The 21,657-nt window shown below is 50.8% G+C and overlaps 1 protein-coding gene across 7 annotated transcripts in view; it reads left to right on the forward strand.

Moving 5' to 3' along the window:
- Positions 1-21,657, forward strand: part of RERE (arginine-glutamic acid dipeptide repeats) — a 463,614-nt gene that overhangs the window by 435,277 nt on the left and 6,680 nt on the right. For all 7 annotated transcript variants that reach the window (XM_007980666.3, XM_007980665.3, XM_037985385.2 and 4 more), the window contains 7 exons: positions 14,815-14,977; positions 15,931-16,023; positions 16,516-16,715; positions 17,890-18,051; positions 18,848-18,961; positions 19,235-20,613; positions 20,739-20,961. In XM_007980666.3, coding sequence (XP_007978857.3) covers positions 14,815-14,977; positions 15,931-16,023; positions 16,516-16,715; positions 17,890-18,051; positions 18,848-18,961; positions 19,235-20,613; positions 20,739-20,961 — 2,334 coding nt within the window. The remainder of the gene's footprint in view (positions 1-14,814; positions 14,978-15,930; positions 16,024-16,515; positions 16,716-17,889; positions 18,052-18,847; positions 18,962-19,234; positions 20,614-20,738; positions 20,962-21,657) is intronic.

The following is a 21,657-nucleotide window of genomic DNA, read 5'->3' on the forward strand; positions in this document are numbered from 1 at the left end:
TCTCTGCCCTGACTTTGGTTCCTCCATCAGCAGAGGGGCTCCTGGGCCACGGGCTCAAGTCTGAAGTCACCTTAAAGAGAAATCTCTACCTTTCTGTTCTCCTTCATTGCTGAGGGTTTTGACTCGTGTTGAAAGATTTCTGAAGGTTTCTGCAGCTGGAAAGTCAAGAGCTTTTTTAAAAGCTTGAGTTTCCAACTGCAGAAAGCTTCAGAAACTTTTCAACACACGTCTGCAGCTGGAAACACAAGCTTTTAAAAAAACCTCTTGATGGGCCAGGCTTGATGGCTTACGCCTGTAATCCCAGCACTTTAGGAGGCCAAGGTAGGCGGGTCATGAGATCAGGAGTTTGAGACTAGCCTGGCCAACATGGTAAAACCCCATCTCTACTAAAAATACAAGAATTAGCCAGATGCAGTGGCACGTGCCTATAGTTCTAGCTACTTGGAAGGTTGAGGCAGGAGAATCACTTAAACCCAGGAGGTGGAGGTTGCAGTGAGCTGAGACCATGTCACTGCACTCCAGCCTGAGCGACAGAGCAAAACTGTTTTAAAAAAGAAAAAAAAAAAAGACCGGGTGCGGTGGCTCATGCCTGTAATCCCAGCACTTTGGGAGGCCGAGGCGGGAGGATCACGAGGTCAGGAAATCGAGACCATCCTGGCTAACATTGTGAAACCCCGTCTCTACTAAAAATACAAAAAATTAGCCGGGCGTGGTGGCAGGCGCCTGTAGTCCCAGCTACTTGGGAGGCTGAGGCAGGAGAATGGTGTGAACCTGGGAGGCGGAGGTTGCAGTGAGCCGAGATTGCACCACTGCACTCCAGCCTGGGCGACAGAGCGAGACTCCATAAAGCTCTGACTTAATGGAAAGCTTGTTGACTTTTGGGAGTTGTGTCTGGGATCTAGGCTTGAGCAGTGAGGACGCAGAGCTCATCGTCAGCACGACTTGCTCTGTGGCTCTGTTAGGTGTTCTGATGCCAAGAGAGGCCTTTTGCCATGTGGGCATGAAGGAAAAAGTTACTTCCCAAGAGAGGGCCAAGGGTGCCTTTGCATCACAAACCAATCCCAGCATAAATGTGTGTGGGTGGGAGGGTTGGGGTTATGGTTTGTCCTAGGAGCACAGTGACATACCTCCTCCTGCCACACGCCATGTCAGCCATGAGGTGGGCGTTGGAGTGGGGTGACTGAGGTCACCCATCGTGACAACAGTGGTGATTTGTCTCCAGAACAGGAGCTGCCACGATTTGATGCAGGCTAAGGTGTGCTGTGGTGAGTTTGTGGCATACGTGCTGCGTTAGGTGAAGTGATCCCACCCAGCCCTAGAGGCTTCCCTGCTACACATTGTGTTCCAGAGGTCTAGGTCCGTCTGGCATTCAAGTTGTGTGTTAAATGGAAAAGGAAGCTCCTGGCTCTCCTCTGGGGAGTTAGCTCCATCATTTTTCCAAATTCCCTTTGGGGTAGGGAGCAGCTTCCTAGTCTCTAGACAGCGACCCCCTTGTGCCCCCTGTGGGCCCCACATGCATAGCAGCCTGCATGGGGTGGCACTGCCAGTCCCACACTTCCTGGGCCTCTTGGGAGAGCCAGCTGTCCTCTGTAAAGAACCTTTGAGGAAACTTAGATACGTACCAGGAGAGAATCCTCAGAGCCCGTATGTCACAGTCACAGATTCGGAGACCTTGGCTGTTTCCATAAATTATACCCCAACCCCTGATGGTTCCCGTCATGTGTATTTTCTCAACTGCGGTGTGCCTGTTGATGTGAGGAACCCAGAACAGTCTCTTGGAAACCCCTGGAACCACAGAGTTGTGGTGGTCAGAGAGCCTCACACATTTGCCTGTGAGACTCTGGAGGGTTCTTCCTTTGTGTTCTGTTGGCAGCAGTTTTCCTTCCCATCTTGTGGTTCTCTTCCTTCCCCCGTGTCCCTTATGCGAGCCAGCCATCTTAGATCCACAGCATCTGAGAGCTGTTCTGGAGTTGGGCTGGTTCTCCTGGGTCAGAATGCAGCCGTCGTGAGGGAACTGTGTGGCATTTGCCCTTTAGAGCTGCTAGGATAAGCTGTGAGGTTTGGCCCCACTTAAAGTAGAAAATTATGTGGCTATTTTCCACGTTGCTCTACCCTTTGGCACCTGTTCTTCTCCCCCAACAGACTGCAGTTAGCTTCATGAGCCCCGTCTCACAGCCCAGGGCTTAGAGGTTCATTCTGCAGGCCTCACTTCCTCTGCTGGTTCCTCTCCTTTCCTCGAGGATCACCATGAAGCCCTGTCCTTAGGCTTTTGTATTAGTCTGCTGTGGTTGCCGTAACAGAATACATAGACCGGGTGGCTTTAGCAACAGAACTTATTTTCTTACAGTTCTGGAAGTTGGAAGTCCAAGACCAAAGTTCAGTAGGGTTGGTTCTCCTGAGGCCTCTCTCCTTGGCTGTAGACGCCATCTTGTCCCTGTGTCTTCCTGTGGTCTTCCTTCTGTGGGTGTCTGTGTCCTCATCTCTTCTTATAAGGAAACCGGTCATATTGGATTAGGGCTCACTCCATCTCATTTTAACATAATCACCTCTTGGAAGAGCCTATCTCCAAATAAAGTCACATTGAGAGGCGCTGGGGGTTAGAACTTCAACACAGGAATTTGAGGGAGGACACAGTTCAGCCAATGCAGTTGCATAAAGATAGCTGCAGTCTCTCACCTTCCTTTCTGTAGCTTCTTTGCTGGAAGGCTCTGTGAAAGAATGACTCTGGCCGCACGTTTGAGACAAGAGCACAAAGAAGCAGAGGCCTAGTTTGCGGGCTTGCCTGAATTTTTCTAAGATACTTGCTTTAGGTTAAGTCCAACATTCAGGTGAAAGATGAGACAGTTCACATCTTGAAGAGGGTACGGTACTGTAATTGTGTTTTTGTGCTTTGAAGTGTAATTTTTGTTTCTGCTCCTTTTATTAAAGGTAATGCAGTGACAAAATTAAGTACCCTTTCTTTTCCTTTCTTTGTATTGAGGAATTTTAAAATTCAACTTGCAGAAATGGATTATACATGATAATCTGCTGTGCATCCATAAAATCCATAAAATATAAGAAGCAGTGTTGTTAGAGTAGCTGTTCTCATTTCCTGGCAGTCATTACATGCTTCCAATACAAAAACATTTTTCTCCTAACTATCTTTTCTGAGCTCAAAAATGGATTTTCCTCCAGCCCCTGTCATTCAGTTATCACCTCGGGAAATGCACAGATATAACGGATGATCCCTTTCAAACGTCCTGCGGCAGGCCTCGCTCTCTCCTTCATCGTTCGTCCCGCTCCCGTCATTAAATGTTACGTTGCTGATGTATATTTTATAGGGTGACCCTGACGGATGTCACTTTGATGCTGTGCAGGGATAATAAGATTGCACATATAATGAAAGGCCAATAAATAGAAAAATGTTGACGAGATAGAGAATGGTAGTTTTAACAATTTTATGGCTTTCGTTTTTTCTTTCGTCTCCCCCTTTGCTGGTAGAATTGTGGTTTTGTTATAGGAACTAGAAAACATCAAGAAAGGTGAGGTAGCGATAGAACCAACGGCAGTGAAATCCCGCTTGCCCTGTTTCTGAACTCTAATAAAATGAATTCAGGAAATAATGAAGTGTTCAGCTTGTGGGAAAGAAAAGTGATGTCAACAAATGAATTCTTGGGGTTTAGGAGGCTCTACTGAGAAAACAAGATTTTTCTGGTATTAGCATTTTTACACTTAAAATATTTACAGCCTATATTTAAACAAACAGTTCAGTAAAACAAGAAATAAACCTCCAAGAAGTTTAGAAATAAAAACCTCCAAGGGGGCCCTCGTGTGTGGGTTCCATGTAAGTGAAATCGTGTCAGAACTGCCTGGGGCTTCCAGGCCAGAAACCGGGGTGATTCCCCACCTGTGGTGGGAGTCTTTCAGCTCAGCCTGGGCTTTAGACTGTTTTGCAGTGGTCTCAATCTTTGCCTTCAAATGAGTGGTTTCTAAGTCTGTTATTTATTTTTAAATTATTTTAATTACTATTATTTTTTAGTTAAGTTGGAAGTTAGGAAACCACTGTCAGCCCTTCCTCACTCAGCAGCTTTATTTACAAACAAGCAAGCAAACGAATAGTTATCTATTGCTTGATCAATGAATATAATTTTTTTTTAATAGATTTACTTGCAGTGGGTAGCAATAAGATCATAGAGGTTCAGCAGACCCACCCTGGGATCCCTCCAACACCTGTATGGTTTTGAGCCACAGTTCGGAGCCACTGATTTAAATACATACTTCTAGCTGGAAGCAGTTTGGAAAGATGCTTTGTATAGTAGGTGTATGCAAACATCTTTTTTGGGGCAGAGCCCATATCTCTTTGGGGACTCTGCCTTGTCTACACTCAGGCATCACTGCTTTTGGATCAAGAGGCAGGTGAAGGCCACTTATTGGCACATTTCTGGGACATATGTCACCTAGAGCCAAAAGTAGGCCAGAGGGCTTCTCCTATATCACAAGCTGGTGGGTGGTGTGAGGTATGGTAAGTAGGTAGTGAGGTGGGGAGAGTTCATGGTTGTAGGCTCCCAGTGTCTATCTCGTGTCGTCATAGAGGTGGTTCTTGGTACAGGAAGCAGAAAGCGTTTCTATAGACATGTACATAATTCTAAATCTTCACTTACGGCTACCAAATGTGCTTCTGATTTGGGTGCACCTGAAGTTGCTTCAAGCAGGTGCAGTTCTGTAGTCCATGGGTGCTGGGGTGGGGGCTCTACCCTGAGCTGGGAAGGCTGGCATCCTGTTGTTATCAGGATGCACAGGGATCTTTTGTGTTCTTCAGCCATAACTGCCGAAAGTCCAGGTATGAGGGTTAAGATGCTATTGCGTTGAACTCCAGAGATTCCAGAGATCAAAGATAACCCAAATTTGCGCCCCTCGCTTAAAAAAATCTAGATGGCTATTTCCTGTTAGTGCATTAAACCATGACTGTCAGACTTTTTAGAGCATCAGCACAGCAGAGTCTAAGGTTAAGGGCGTTTAGACTTCATTGAAACTGAACTTGGCCACATGGCTTCATGTCACTGTGCCTCAGTTGCCTCATTTGTAAAGCAGGGAAAATGAAAGTATATCTATTTGGGTGTCTATGAAGATAAAATATAAATAAAGATGAAGATAAAGTATATATAAAAGATAAAATGTATTAAGATATAAAAAGATATGGCTAGCTTAGTTATCATTGTAGATTTCATAGCCAAGTAAAAGGTTGTTTGCTTGTTTGTTTGTAAATAAAGCTGCTGAGTGAGGAAGCATTTTCAGGGGCTTCCGAAGCTACCAGTCCATGATACTCACCTTCAGAGCAGCCACTTCCAAACATCGGCACATGGATTGCGTTTTCACTGGCCCATGAGAAATAAATGTAGCCATTTTTCGTAACAGTAAATGTAATCAAAGAACTTTTTTTTTTACCTTTTTGGAGATAAAATGTCATTTATAAAATAATGATGAGATCAGGAGGCAGTTACTTCTAATGACCTTACTTGGCAAAATAAGAAAGTGATAATTCGGTATCCGTTTCTTAAAAGTTTTATCCTTTTAATTTCAGGTGAATTTTAATTCTCTGGAAATAATCATTTCATCAGATGTTTACTGAATACCTATTCAAGATGTTGTCCTAGACCTATGGGGTACTCCCCGATGAGATGAGCACGTACTTCGGCAAGTTGGGTGGGCCCATGTGTGGTTACAACTCAGGGAAGCCTGTACGTGCCAGCACAGAGGCGGGAATGGAAAGGTGTAGGAGTGAAAACAGTATGATGCCGTCCAGTGGTGGGGGAGTGGAGTGAAGGGAAGGCTTCATGGAGAAGAAGGCAGCAAATGTGATGAATTGAGTTCTGAGTGATGAGGAGGACTAGGGCCTGGACATGGAGGAGGTGGGGGTGTACGGGGCTCGGGGGCTCACCCCGCAGGCAGGAGAACACTGAGGAACAGAAAACTGGCCATTGTGTTTGACATAAGCCAAAGGCCGTGAGGCAGGGGAATGTGGTAGAAAGGTCTTCCAGCAACACAGAGAAAGGCTCAGAAGAAGTCGTCAAGCAGCTGGGTCTTTGTTCCTTAGGCCCTGAGGAACCTTTGACAGTTTGGAAAAGAAGTGGCAAGGTACTAGCGGGGCTTTGCGAAGACTCAGTAGTCTGTATGCAGCAGGGGAGGGCCGGCCCAGGAAAAGCTGTGGCAGGACCTTAGGTCCAGATGTCTGAGTGGAGGTGCGGCCAGGGTGGGATCAGCAAGTGACTGAGCTCATCAACCAGAACAACACAGAGCTTAGGAAATCTCATTACAGTGTTCAGTGTTGGCAAAAATATTGAGCTCTTTCATTTCCTTTGCACTGTACAAATGTAGTGGGAATAATTGTGAAAAAAAAAAATTTTAACTTTTTTTTTTTTTTTAATGTTATGAAAAAGTGCCTGGGTAAGGAACATCTCTGTGAGTGTCTTAGACTGGCCCCACCTATTTACAAGTTAAACCCACAAGACCTTCACGTACTTCCCTCCCTTCCCTTTGCCTTTCCCCAGAAGAGGATCTGGAGGTGGCACCGAGGGACTGCCTTGCCTGGAGGCAGCTGCCTCCTCACTGTGGGCTTCCTCGTGGGTGGTGGTTTAGATCAGAGCCCTTCAGCCTCTTGAACGTAGGAGGCTGAGATTTCAGAATGCCACTTCTCTGCGTGTGCCTTCAAGCAGATCATCATTTTCCCTGCTGCACTCGGAGACCACAGAGGTGATATTTAACGATTAGCAGCAGAGCCCGCTGACAGTGCTAGGCTCCTTTAGGGATTAGAGGATTCGGTTGGTTAACAAAAGAAGGAGCCCAGGAGAACAGTGCTTTAATTACCAGAGTTGTTACTGGAAGACAACCAGTTGCCTGCTGGAAAAAGATCTGTAGAAGGTAGCGGCTCCTGAATATCGCTGTTGGTTCTGCCCAGTGCCCGGCTTCTCACCTCAGATGTTCTGAACCATTGTCAGATCCAGCCCTTGAATCGTTAGGGAGGGAAAGGAAAGAATGACTCGCTTAGGATTCCATGCCAGGAAATTTTCCAGCTCCGCTCAGCAGCAGCGTTGGAGCACTCCCGTTAAGCAGCTCTTCAGGGGACAGCATTGCATGCCGACTCCCTGGGACTGGCTCTCAGGGCCAGAGCTCTTTCCTCATGGCCTGGGTCACTCTCTGGGCCGCTCTCTGGACCCGGATTTAGGAAGCAGCTCTGCACCGTGTTTCTTTCTCCCTCTCTGCCCCTACATAATTTGAGGCCTTGTTTTTTATTATCTGTTGCTTGCTGGGATTTCTCCCTGAAAAAACATATCTTAATAAAAAGTTTTAAATCTCTCCACTTCATCCAGTAAGGAAGGGGTGAATTTCTTTATGCCTTTTACATGAACCACCAAAGAAGGAGCCAGATGATAACTGTGGGGCATTTTTTCATACAGAAGTTTTAGCAGGGGAACAACATTCTGATTCTGATTGCACATTAGCATAGAGAGTTAAGGCATTGTATAGAGATTATTTAGCTGCTCCTTCTGTATTCATGTTAAAATATTTGTTTAGCCATAGGAACAGATAATGATGTGTCTTAAAGAATTAAAATGATTTCTTCTAAATGCTTACTTTTTAAAACTCTGAGATGGGATCAGTTGTGTACAAGGATGTGCACTCAGCAGCCCTGACCCTGGTGGCTCCTGTCCCATCACATAACTACAGTCTGCTCAGCTGACAGTGGCAGGTGGGCTTCGAGGACCTGTGAAATAGCTTCAGAAGGAAACTGTGTTTATAACCCTGTTATCCATGAGAAGCTTCCAGGCCTACCTCCTGATCCCCCATCTCTCAGACTGCCCCCTCCTTGTTAGTGGGCGATGCGTGGCCCAGAAAGGGTGCCCATTGGAAACTTTGGTGGTGAAAAAGAAAGGAGCTGCAGCTGACCCTCACTAGTGGCACAAGGCCGGAGCCTGGGCACATGTGATGCTGCAGGGATCTAGTTTAGATACATGCCTGCCTACATCTCCCCTCTGTCTGTGTGGACAAGGAGGCAGGAAACTGGTGTTCCAGGGCCTTCCTTAACATAGCTGTAAGGCCAGCAGTCCTCATCATTCTTTGCTGTTGGTTGTAAAACCGTGTTGTGACAATGGAAGATTCTCACTGCTCACCATGCACTGAATTGAAAGGGAGTGTGTATATGGTTATTTACAAAGGACTGAGTCCTTTGGCTTAATTTAAAACACACACACGCACGCACACGCACACACGCACGCACGCACACGCGCACGCACACACGCACGCACGCACACACGCACGCACACACGCACGCACACAAGACCTGATGGTAGGTGGCAGGCTGCAGACACCCTGGATGCCATATGTGGGGGTCCCCAGACCTCATCTTCTATTGCAATCCCTCCTCTTCCTCAGGGAGTGTCCAGACTTCTTGGGTGATGTGGTAATAATGATATAATTACCAAAAACAATGGGACTCAATCTTGGGTGTACCCTTAGGCTCCTAATATGAGACAGCAGAAACCATTGATTTAACCTTCTCCTCCCTCCATGTCAGCCTCTCAGAGGATCTTGTCTGAGGAGTTTGTGCTGGGCTCAGGCAGAAGAGAAACTGGGCCCCATGCTGGAAACAGGCATGCTTGCTACGAATGAGCCTTTTCTATTCAACATGCTTCCAGTGCCTTCCTCTTCAATAGTCTCTTCTACTTTTGCACTCCCCATGCCTCTAAAGAGAGAAAACCTGTAGTTTATCTTACTTAAAAAAAAAAAGAATTCTTATTTTTTAATTGGGCAGGACAGGTTACAGGTTCTCTTCCCATAGCATTCCAGTGCCTGCGGGAAATTAAATAGCATTTGTGTTGGTGGATAGTGTTTCACTTTACCACATGCGTGCAGGTAAATTGACCTGTTGGAAAGCCTGGCAGGAGACCCTGCTCACATCTGTGCACACACGCACATACACAGGGGCACCCACTTGGCCCCTGCATCGGGTCACCTAGCACTTACCCACAGTAAAGCAGAACTGGGCCTGGCCAGAACGGCAGAATCGGTATTAATGCCTGAAATGGGTACAGCCAGCCTCTAGGAGGTAGGCAGCCCCAGCCCCTGTTGCTCCAGCCCAGATTGTGCAGGCAGCAGAGGGAGCTCTTAAAGACCTGCGCTGATGTCTTGTGTTGTGTGTGTGAGCTTGATAGACTTGGTATCCTAACCCTGGAGGGGCAGAAGTAAAGTGGTGGCTAAGGAGGAGAAAGCGGTCTGAACCCAGCAGGCCCCTGGATGGCAGGAGCCGCTACCGTTGAGCTGTCCCCCACTAGGCCCAGAGTCAGCTGACTCTGCGTCCTTAGCTTTTTCTTTCTCTCCTGAGGCCCCTCACCCAGATTGCCTGGTGCCAGGCAGCTTACTACTTCTTCCTTCTCTCTTCTTCCATGTGTGGCATTCGCTTCCCCTTGTTTTTCTTTTTATGGGAAATTAGAGGAACCTAATGGTGCTTATTTTCTTAATTCTGTCTTAGTGTATAGCCTGGAAAGACAGCTCTGCTGGGAAGAGACTCCTAAGTCCAGGAGCCAAGCTCCTGTCATTGCCAGTGGCTTTTTGCATATGACCTGTGGGAAAAATTTAGCCCCCCACCGCCAATAGAAAAAGGAAAGGAGAGAGAATCTGCTAAATATAGCCCAGTGGATTTGAGCACTTCTCTTGGCAAGAGCTGCAGCCAGTAACACTGTCAGTTGGAGATGACTTCGCCCCCTTCCTTTCCCATTTCTGCCCAGGCACTAAACCAGTTGAGTTCCTCATGCTGTGTGCAATTATAGCACCGAGACATAAGATATGTTGACTGTGAGACCTTGTTGTGAGATGAGGTGAGAGCATCGGGAGCAAAATGATCATTATAGGCCATTCGTGTCGACAACATTTATACCTCTGTGTTTGCTTGCAAGCAAAATCAGGAGCTAATTTGCAAGGCTGCCTTTGTGGAGCTGCCTTTTGATTAATGATTGCCTGTGTTAATGTTTCAGTACGCTATTGATTTCTGCAACAGCTTTTGTTCCCTGAATTTATGTGCAGCAGGTCTCTGCAGCACACACTATGCATGTTTGATTAAAGTTCAATTGACTTCATTCCTGGCGAGGCCTCTAGCTGCTTCATTCCCTATTTGTAGAACCAGAGCTTTCCCCGACATGTTCTTTTGTTTGTGCTCAAGACCTTGCCACCCATGCAGTCACCAATATGCCATTTCCAATCCTAGATTCGCTCCATTCCAGTGTTGAATCCCTTGGTAGACATAACAGTGGTTGAGAGGCAGCTAATAAAACCTGGCCTGGATTTGTTGTTGTTTTTCATCAGCTTTATTGACGTAAAATTGGTATGCCTGTCGTATGTGGTGTGAATACCATAAAAATGCACCCACTTTAAGTACACAGTTTCGTGAGATTTGACCGCTGTATACATTTGTGTCAGTGACACCACATTCAACTTATAGAGCATTTTCATCACCCCGGAATGCTTGCCTGAGTTCTTTTAGTTTCTTGTCCCCCACCCTCCAGGCTCTCGGCAACCACTAGTTTGGTTTTTGTGATTTCTGGAAAGGAGTCATGCAGCACCCACCGTCCTGTCTGCCTGCTTTCATGCAGCATGGTGTCGTTGAGAGTCACCCATGTCATTGCATGTGTCATTGGTCTGTGCCTTTTAATTCCCAAGTCGTAGTCCAGTGAATGTGGGGATACCATTATTTGTTTATCCATTCTCCTGCTCGTGGGCCTTTAGGTCATTTCCAGTTTGGACTGTTAAAAATAGTTTCTGGCTGGGTGTGGTGGCTCACCCCTGTAATCCCAGCACTTTGGGAGGCTGAGGCGGGCGGATCACGAGGTCAGGAGATCAAGACCATCCTGGCGAACATGGTAAAACCCTGTCTCTACTAAAAATACAAAAAAAAATTATCTGGGCGTGGTGGTGGGTGCCTGTAGTCCCAGCTACTCGGGAGGCTGAGACAGGAGAATGGTGTGAACCCGGAGGGGCAGAGCTTGCAGTGAGCAGAGATCGTGCCACTGCACTCCAGCCTGGGCAACAGAGTGAGACTCCATTTCAAAAAAAAAAAAGAATAGTTTCTATGAATGGATCCGGGAAAGTCTGTGTGTGAGAATTTTTTTTTTTTCCTTTTGAGTAAATAAGAGAAGAATTGCTGGGGTTTTGGTAGATACAATTGTTTGAGCATTCTGTATTTCCACCAGCAGTGTATGACAGTTCTGGTCAGTCCGTCACCTTCCTGAATTGTAAGTTTACCATTCTTACCACCTGTGACTTCACTGCTGTGGAGGACAGTCCTTTTGTCTGGTCATTTTCATCCTTGGCACTCAGATGGTGAAACCTGTTCTGGACTCTGCTACTTCTTTAAGGGGTGTTACTTAAGTGTCAACAAAAAGTTGATGTTGATTTCAATGTTAGATTTCTTTCTTTTGTCTTGATTTTTTTCACTTGTTGGCAGAGAACAGTGGTGCCAGGAGCAAAGGTTTGAAAGTTGAGCCTTTTTTCTGTCTAGCATAGGGCAGTTTCTTACCTCACTGAACTCTGACTTCTTGTTTTTAAGTCTTATTTTTTTAAAAGAGCTGAGCTCTCACCCTGTTGCCCAGGCTGGAGTGCAGTGGCACAGTCATAGCTCACTGCAGGTCAGCCGTGAGCTACGTAGCTCAGTCTCCTGGGCTCAAGTGATCCTCCTGCCTCAGCTTCCTCAATAGCTGGTATTATAGGCACACACCACCATGCTGGGCTAGTTTTTTAAACTTTTTTGTAGAGATTGTTGCCCAGGCTCGTCTTGAACTCCTGGCCTCATGCAATCCTCCTGCCTTGGTCTCTCAAGTAGCTGGGACTGCCGGTGCACACCACCATGCCCAGCTAATTTTTTTTTTTTTTTTTTTTTTTGAGGTTGGGGACTAAGTCTCACTATGTTGCCCAGGCTGGTCTTGAACTCCTGGCCTCAAGTGATTCTCCTGCCTCAGCCTCCCAAAGTACTGGTATTACAGGCGTAAACTGCTGCGCCTGGCTTCTTCCCTTAACCTGGGATCTGCAGGTTACTATCTTTTAAAGCCATTTCAAAACATACGTATTTGATAAATAGAAATAATTGATTATAACTGTGTGTAGCAATATTGCATTATAGACAAATGCTATTTAGAAAGGTCAGGTTGCTGCTTTCTGACAGCCTTCAGGTAAGACTCGGAGGTATGGCAGAAGCTCAGGTACCACCTTCTTACTTGATTTTTCTCTCCCATTTTTGTTCCCTTTTGTCTCCTATAGCTTTGCATTTCTTCTTACATCCCAAGGTTTGCTTTTTTTTTTTTTTTCTTTTGAGGCAGAGTCTCCCTCTGTTGCCGAGACTGGAGTGCAGTGGCGTGATCGGCTCACTGCAAGCTCCGCCTCCTGGGTTCACGCCATTCTCTTGTCCCAGCCTCCTGAGTAGCTGAGAATATAGGTGCCCACCACCACGCCCGGCTAATTTGTTGTGTTTTTTTAGTAGAGACGGGGTTTCACCGTGTTAGCCAGGATGGTCTCGATCTCCTGACCTCGTGATCCACCCGCCTCAGCCTCCCAAAGTGCTGGGATTACAGGCATGAGCCACCGCGCCCGGCCACATCCCAAGCTTTTATCATTGAGTAGCTCCTAAAATGACTTGAACTGAGGAAGTAGAAGGAACCACTGTGAGTTTTTTCTCATGCTTCTTTCAAGCTCTGGGATGGGCTGTGACTTACCACAGCACCCGTTGCCCTTTTGAGCTCATGAAGCACGACACTTGGACAGAGTATTGGAGTGGGACTGCTCCCTGCCTTGACTTCTCTTCCATATTTTCTCAGAGGGAAACCAGACACAGGTCAGCGTTTATGTCAGCAGTGATAATCCCCTAGCAGGATTTATGAATCTTCCCTCTAGCCAACACCTAGGAGCTGTATAGATAAATGCATTTCCAAGTCTGGAAAGTGGGAAGTGAAAAGAGCCAGGATGTTCACAGATGATGACCTTAGGGGCCAGGATGCTCATCCCCACTGGGACAGTTGTAGCCTGCATTCCTAGACTAGCATGGGAGAGAGAAGCCAGTCAGCAATTCCAACGGCAGTATCTGCATTTCCCCTTATCATTCAGTTCCCATCTCATGGAACCGAGGAGTGGGCGCATACACACACGTGTAGGGACATGAGTGTGCTTGTCCCGAGGTGGCTCCCTGGCCCCGCTGGCCTGGGGTTATGCTTCATCTGCTAGGTACTGGTGATCAGGAGTGATTTGTTCAGCGTTAAGTGCTTGAGGAGGTTGAGACACAGCCAGTGCTCCAGGAGATCTATGTGATGGGCTTTATAGGCCAGTCAGCCCTCCTTCAAGGCATTCCAGCCCTCCTTTAGGGACCACAGCCATGGTCCCACTTCTTAGAAAAATGCCCAGGCATAAGATGCAGCTGTGGGCAGTCAAGTATTAAATGCACAGGCATCCCCTGCCTCGCGGAAGCCACTCCCCCACCTAAAATCTGCCTACTTCTCTTGTCACTGTGTTCTGAGGCCACTTCCTCTGGGGGTGTTTTGGGTGAAACCTCGTCTGATTGGGTGAGTTTGTCACGTGGCAGCTACATGTCTTTATTTGGTTTGTCTATTTTAGTCCTTCTAACACTAGTCTTTCCACCCCACCCCCCACCCCCCCCCCCCCCCCCACTTTACCCTCTCTCTTTTTGGCTCCTCCATTCACAAGACAGTGTTTGATGAGGCAAAGTGGGGGTGCAGGTACCTCCAAGACAACTCCCAGCATCTAGTCGCCAAGCTAATAGACTTTCTACAGTGTTGATTTAATTAGAGGGGAACCGGGTGCTCTGTGCTGTCTCACTTGACTGATTTTTTTCTTTTTTTTAGTTTTAGTTTTAGGTAAAGAGACTTTATCTTGGTTGTTTAAGAAATCGTCTTTTGTGTGTAGGGTGAGACGGCAGCCTGCAGCGCCCTGAGGGCTGGGGGTGCCCAAAGTGCCCTTTCTTTAAAAAGCTTACATTTGCTGTATTTCCAAAAAGATGTCTTGCTTTTGTTTCTGCTGGGCCATGAAAAGGCCTTGGATGTGTGACATTTCACCTTTGCATCAGCACCGCTGTGTCTGTCCTCTTGTAGTCTTTCTTTGTCAACATAGTCTTTCTTTGCCAAGCCCAGTGCTTGCCTCTGGACATCATGCCGGCATGTCAGATGTGGGCCTTCAGATGGAGCCGGGTGGAGGCTGTGGAGCAGTTTCCTGAGCGCGAGGTCTCTGTTCTTTCCGACCTGCTTGGCCCTGATTCCTCACCACCTGGGCAGTTTGCTTTGGTTGGTTGGTTGTTTCTGGGGGAGTCTTAACTGGCTGGGCATTTTCTTCTCACACCTGTGTGATTTCACTGGCATTATTGTAAAGAAGGCATCACTGTGTTCACACACATGCACAGACTGTCACATGTACACACAGCTAGAACGTAAGCTCCTCGTGGGCAGGAATCTTCTCTCCTTTTCGTCTGTTGTGGATGATGTGCCTCCCATGCGTACAACGGTGGTGGTGTCTGACATAGCAGACACCCAACAAGTACTTGTTCTTGGTGTCTGGAAGTCAAGCTGTGCTGGACTGAGGAGGCAGGCCCCCTTCATGCAGTCCATGGGCAGCTCAGTGGCTGTTTCTTGGACAAGCCCAGTTCCTCTCCCCACTCCAAGAGCGACTGGTCTTCATTCTCGTCTCTGGTGCGACTGTTACACACCCAGCTTTCCACTCTGGCAGAGAGGGTGCGGTGGGGCACAGAAAAGCCCCAGGCCCTCCCTCATAGTCAGCCCTTCTCTTTTGCAGGGGGAACTGATCACCTTCTATTACTATTGGAAGAAGACCCCCGAAGCAGCCAGCTCCCGAGCCCATCGTAGGCACCGCAGGCAGGCCGTGTTCAGGAGGATTAAGACTCGCACTGCGTCCACACCTGTCAACACACCCTCCAGACCCCCGTCCAGTGAATTCTGTGAGTAGGGGTCTTGGCACCACAGTGAGCGGAGGGGAGACTGTTCACAGGCAGCCTGTCCCACTCTGGGCCCACAGGAGCTGATGGCTCCAGGAAACATGAGTGGGTGTGCACCCATGTTCCAGTGTGTGTGTGAAACCTCACCTAAATATAGGCCTGTGGTGGGGGTGGGGAGCAGGGTGAGGGTTCAGGAGGGAGACTTTAGAACATTATTTGTACATTTAAATATTTCTCATAAACTCGACATCATCTTAGGTTTTTACAAAAAATATACGTCTTGGCCTGGGATGTTTTTGGCCTTTTCCTGGGAAGGTTTTCCATTTGACAGGTGATGTACTTGATGTCCTGTTTGAATTCTCATTGCACTTTTGGTTGTAATAAGATCAGATTAACACTTTCTTCTTTTTCCTCCTGCTTTACCAAGATCCTCTTTTTGGTCCCAGTATGATGTACAGTCTAATGATGCTGGAGCCCACACCTTCTCACTCCTAAAAAACTGGGATGTAGCAAAAATGCCTTATAGCTGTGTCCTGGCCTGGGACGCTGAACCCGAGGGGCGCCTGTGTTGCTCATGCAGGCGACCAGAAATCACCTAGCAGGACTGGTGGGGGACACTCGGTGAAGATGGAATTTCTCAGGATTGCCTGGACATATTAGGGAGGGGGGCAGCATGGGCGCACTTGTCCCAGTTCAGACTCACCCGTTACGGACATCAGTGACAGGGCAGGCCCTTAAGTATGGCCCCTCACGCATAAGCCATCTGTTCTGGTGACTGACACTGAGGAGCTCGAAGTGGTCCTTTACAGACACTGTCCCACCTCAGCCTGTGCAGCCAGCCAGTCTGGCTGGTGGCCAGAGCCTGCAGCAGGCCAGAGGTCACAGGGGACCCCCCGCGCCTTGGCTGAGTATAATGGTGTCTTCCCCCACCCTCACTATGTGCCTGCCACGCCCAGTGGACCTGAGTTCAGCCAGTGAAGATGACTTCGACAGTGAGGACAGCGAGCAGGAGCTGAAGGGGTACGCCTGCCGCCACTGCTTCACCACCAGTAAGTGGCCTTGTCACGCCCCTGGGTGGGGGCGGGGGCACAGGCACTTCTATGTTCTGAACATTTCATGCTTCTGGCTGGAAACCTGCCAGGGACAGTACTTGATTGGACATTTGCATTGTGCTTCGGGATTAGAGAAAGTTAGAAACGTTTAGTTTACTTTACTCCCCTGCTTGGCAGTCGGTATGGAATACCGACTGGTAGGCAGGACAAGCTGAGTGGGATCGGTGGTTGACACTGTGGTTCCTAGGAGCTTGCTACCAGCTTGTCCTGGGCACGCCAAGATGAAGTGGGCAGCAGATGCTTCTGAATCCCTCTCCTCCTGGCCCTGGGGGAGCAGGGCCGCACTAGCTCTGGGGAGTTCGGGCCCAGGACTGCATGGTGCTGGTGGCATCAAGTTTGGGTAGAGCCCACAGAAGGGCCCCTCTGCCCAGACATCTGCAGGGAGAGGGAGGGTTTCCAAGGCCGGCCCCTGCCACTTCCCTCACACAGCCTCTAAAGATTGGCACCACGGAGGCCGGGAGAACATCCTGCTTTGCACCGACTGCCGCATCCACTTCAAGAAATACGGCGAGCTCCCACCCATTGAGAAGCCTGTGGACCCACCACCGTTTATGTTCAAACCCGTCAAGGAAGAGGATGATGGGCTCAGTGGGAAGCATAGCATGAGGACACGGCGGAGTCGGGGCTCGGTGAGTCCCCTGAGGCCATGGGGCTCCTGGCAGCTTCTTCAGTTTCCTGGGATGTGTCCAGGCTTGAGCCTACCAGGGGGAGGAAGCGAAAGTCTTGTTTACCAAACAGAGCCCTAGAGGGGAGCTGCTTTGCCTGAGGCAAGGCAGTAGCTTGCCTTTGGGCTGGGAAGAGCGCTCTGTTCTCTCCTTCAAGGGCATGCCGCCCTGGGTTTTATAGCAAACTCTTGGCTTCCGGCTCAGTGCAGGCTCTCCAAGGCCCTGGGAGCTTCTTGCGGTGTCAATTCCATTGTAGCAAATCTCTGCTATTTTAAATTTGCAGGCTCTTGTGTTAGGGTGTTTGTGGTTTTTTAAAAAATGTTTGATCCCATTTTGGAAACTTCTGGTACATTTTCCTGCTCACTGCATAGCTCCTCCCATAAAGAGACTTTGTTTTCTAGCTTGGAATTGTGCCAGAGACTTTGGGAGGGGCTTTTTCCAGGTTTGGGGCTGAGGGTACTGACAGGGTCTTTCCCTTGAGCCTCCCCTATGGCCCCTTCAGGCAGGTGGGTGGGACCTTCCTCCACCCCTTGTATGCTGTCAGGGCTGGCCCGCCCCTGCTCACTCAGAAGGGAGCGGTCCACCAGCCAGAACCGTTGTCTCCTGATCTCTTCTGAGCCCTCATGGCTTTGCAGAAACATGCTGAAGCCCTCAGCGGCCTGGGGAGCTGAGCAGCTTTATTTGACAGCTTCATCTCTTTGGGTCACTTCCTGTCCTGTTAGATTAAATCCACAGGTGTTTGATTTCATTTGGTTTGGTTGAGAGAATGGACAATTATGAGGAATAAACAGAAAGGGTAGGGTGCTTTAAAGATGGCCCCAGTCGACTTTCTGCCGCTCAGAAAACGTGGTTCATTTCCAGCACACGTTGTTCAGGACAGTCCCTTGGGATGAGTGCTTTAGGTTTGAGAACCGCTTTCTGGCATGAGCCCACCCATTTCCCCACCTCTTCCCTGAGCTCCACACGGACCTTCACGCAGCCAGCGACGGGCAGGGTAGCCTATTGTTTGCCAAGGTCTAGGATTTGCTGAGAGGCTGATGGGGTGTGCTCTTCAGGCTCCTTCCTGTGGGCTGGGCTCAGGTGGGCCCACATGGGGACTGGGAATCTGGTGTCACCAGTCTTCGGTTTGGGTGGGCAGATGTCGACACTACGCAGTGGTCGGAAGAAGCAGCCAGCCAGCCCTGATGGTCGCACCTCACCCATCAATGAAGACATCCGTTCCAGCGGCAGGAACTCTCCTAGCGCTGCCAGCACCTCCAGCAATGACAGTAAAGCAGAGACAGTGAAGAAGTCGGCCAAGGTCAGGTGCTGGGGGAATAGTAGGGGCTATTCTGTCCCTCCCTCCCATTGAAACTGGGTTGCTGGCGTTTGTGATCAGCTCCCTCAGACACAAGGATGCAGCTCAGCATTGTCCTGGCCTAGGGGCTGCAGACTGAAGGCTGGGGGCCTAGAGAAAGGGGCTCCAGCACCAACCCTTGGGGGCCACCTCTGTCTCGAACTTCCCAAGTTCTCAAAGGTAGAGAGTGTGGGGAGTGGTTAGAACAGCTCCCTCCAGAGCCAAGTACAGTCTTCCCTCCGTATCTTCTGGAGATTGGCTCCAGAGACTCCACCTCCACCGCCCAGGATACCAAAATCCACGGGTGCACACGTCTCATACACGTTGACACAGTGTTTTGCATGTAACCAATCATATCCTCCTGTAGACTCTAAATCATCCCTAGGTTACTTCTACTGCCCAGTACAATGTAAACGCAGTAAACAGTGGTTCCACTGCCTTGTTTAGGAGACAATGACAAGAAAACACTATGTGCATGTTCAGTATAGATGCAACCATCATAGTCCTGCCTACATTTTCAGTCCACGGTTGCTTGAATGTGAGGATGCAAACCCACAGATGCAGAGGGCTGGCTGTCATTCCCACCCCCAGATACGTGTTCCTTCTTGGCCCTAGTTGACCCTTCTAGAGCTTTTTGCTCCTGGAGATGGAAGTCAGAATGAGGGAGCAAAGTTGTCTATAAACTGTCGTCATTTCCCTGCTGAGGCTGATGGGATGGCCTCCCTTGGCCTGATTGCTCCTTGTGGGCTTCCCCCTGCAGAAGGTGAAGGAGGAAGCCTCTTCCCCTCTTAAGAGTACCAAACGCCAGCGGGAGAAGGTGGCCTCTGATACGGAGGAGGCTGACAGGACCAGCTCCAAGAAGACAAAAACGCAGGTGAGGTTTGCCGCTGAGCCTTGCTGAGTTAAGCTAATGCTTCTTCAGAAGCCCCCAGCCGGGGTTCTCCCTAGTCAGTGGCCGTGCCCTGTCTCCTTGTGTGGGGCTGGAGTGGCCCTTGACAGTGGCTGGGTTGGGGCACGACCTGTGGTTCTGGAGCCAAGCTTGCTACTTCATCTGCTCAAACCCTTACTGTGTGTCCAGCGCTGGCGGTGCAGAGCAGACAGGGCTCTGCCCTCCTGGGACTTCCATCCTTCCCTTCTCTGACTCTAGGAGATCAGCCGGCCCAACTCACCATCTGAAGGCGAGGGAGAGAGTTCAGACAGTCGCAGTGTCAACGATGAGGGTAGCAGTGACCCCAAAGACATCGACCAGGACAATCGCAGCACGTCCCCGAGCATCCCCAGCCCCCAGGACAATGAGAGTGACTCGGACTCGTCAGCCCAGCAGCAGATGCTGCAGGCCCAGCCCCCAGCCTTGCAGGCTCCCACTGGGGTCACCCCAGCTCCCTCCTCAGCTCCTCCAGGGACCCCTCAGCTGCCTGCACCAGGGCCCATGCCCTCTGCCACTGCAGTTCCCCCGCAGGGCTCCCCCACGGCCTCCCAGGCCCCTAACCCGCCGCAGGCTCCCACAGCGCCTGTTCCGCATACCCACATCCAACAGGCACCGGCCCTGCACCCCCAGCGGCCGCCCTCCCCGCATCCCCCGCCACATCCCTCGCCGCACCCCCCTCTGCAGCCTCTGACTGGGTCGGCAGGCCAGCCCTCTGCACCCTCTCATGCCCAGCCCACCCTGCACGGTCAGGGCCCACCTGGCCCTCACAGCCTGCAGACTGGGCCCCTGCTGCAGCACCCAGGCCCCCCACAGCCCTTTGGCCTCCCTCCCCAGGCGTCCCAAGGCCAGGCCCCTCTGGGGACCTCCCCAGCAGCAGCGCACCCTCACACCTCCCTGCAGCTACCAGCCTCTCAGTCGGCGCTGCAGTCCCAACAGCCTCCACGGGAGCAGCCCCTGCCGCCAGCGCCCTTGGCCATGCCCCACATCAAGCCCCCGCCCACCACTCCTATCCCCCAGCTGCCGGCGCCACAGGCCCACAAGCACCCTCCCCACCTCTCAGGGCCCTCGCCCTTCTCCATGAATGCCAACCTGCCGCCCCCTCCAGCCCTGAAGCCCCTGAGCTCCCTGTCCACACACCATCCCCCGTCGGCTCACCCCCCACCCCTGCAGCTCATGCCTCAGAGCCAGCCGTTGCCCTCCTCACCTGCCCAGCCCCCTGGGCTGACCCAGAGCCAGAACCTGCCCCCGCCTCCTGCCTCCCACCCCCCTACAGGCCTCCACCAGGTGGCCCCCCAACCCCCATTTGCTCAGCACCCCTTTGTCCCTGGAGGCCCTCCTCCCATCACCCCTCCGACCTGCCCCTCCACCTCTACCCCACCGGCGGGACCTGGCACCTCGGCCCAGCCACCCTGTTCTGCTGCGGTGGCTTCAGGAGGCAGCATAGCAGGGGGGTCATCCTGCCCACTCCCCACGGTCCAGATCAAGGAGGAGGCTCTGGACGACGCTGAGGAGCCTGAGAGCCCCCCTCCCCCACCAAGGAGCCCGTCCCCTGAGCCCACTGTGGTGGACACCCCCAGCCACGCCAGCCAGTCAGCTAGGTAAGCTTCGTAGAGCTCCGGGACAGGTCAGGCACAGGTGGGCTGGTGGGGGCAAGTTCTGGTGGGAGGGAGGGACGGGGTGGGTTTTGGCAGGAGCTCCCAGCAAGATCTGTGACTTTTCTCAGGTTCTACAAACACCTGGACCGGGGCTACAACTCGTGTGCACGAACAGACCTGTACTTCATGCCTCTGGCCGGGTCCAAGCTGGCCAAGAAGAGGGAGGAGGCCATTGAGAAGGCCAAGCGCGAGGCTGAGCAGAAAGCCCGAGAGGAGCGAGAGCGGGAGAAGGAAAAGGAGAAGGAGCGGGAGCGGGAGCGAGAGCGGGAGCGCGAGGCAGAGCGGGCAGCTGTGAGTCCAGGGTTGGCGAGGTGTGAGGGGGGCGCTGGTCCGTCCTGCGCCTGGGAGGTGCCACCTACGCTGTGCCACCCAGCACTGCCCTTGGCTGCCTGACTTGGCCTCCTGGCAGCTAGAGGGTTGGGTGCTATTTACACCCTCTCTCCACGCCTGACGGGGGCTGCATGTCCCAAGCTGCCGGGGTAACTGCACATGGCAGGTCTAGGCTGACTCCCAGCAGTAACTGGGCGTTCTCCTGCCTGAGGGCCTTCAAGGAAAGGGCCTGTCCTTCCCCTGTAGACTTTGGGTTCATAACTTCTAAGTAATTTGAAGGAGCCAGGGAGAAGCACAAGGGGTGCCTTGAGAGAAGACCCGAGCACTCAGGCGGTAACCAGGCCTGGAGGGGCCTCTCCAGCTGTCCTGCCTGTGGCCGCCTCATGGGCTGGGCGCTGTGGTGGTGGCCAGCTCTCTGCTGTCGTGGGGAGGAGAGGGCAGCCAACCCAGGAGGTGGCATGAGGGGCTCCCGGTGAGGTTCCTGGCCTGCTGGGCTCACTCACCCGTGCCCCCCGGCTGTCACTGCGAGACACACCCTCACACGTAGACACCTCACGCATGAGCTTTGTCTCACAGGGGCACACTCCCATCTGGGCCTGAGGGGAGCTGCGGGCACAGATGAGCCCGACCCTGCAGGGCCTGGACTGCATCCTGGTG

This window comes from Chlorocebus sabaeus, chromosome 20, assembly GCF_047675955.1.
Source record: "Chlorocebus sabaeus isolate Y175 chromosome 20, mChlSab1.0.hap1, whole genome shotgun sequence".
Taxonomy (NCBI): domain Eukaryota; kingdom Metazoa; phylum Chordata; class Mammalia; order Primates; family Cercopithecidae; genus Chlorocebus; species Chlorocebus sabaeus.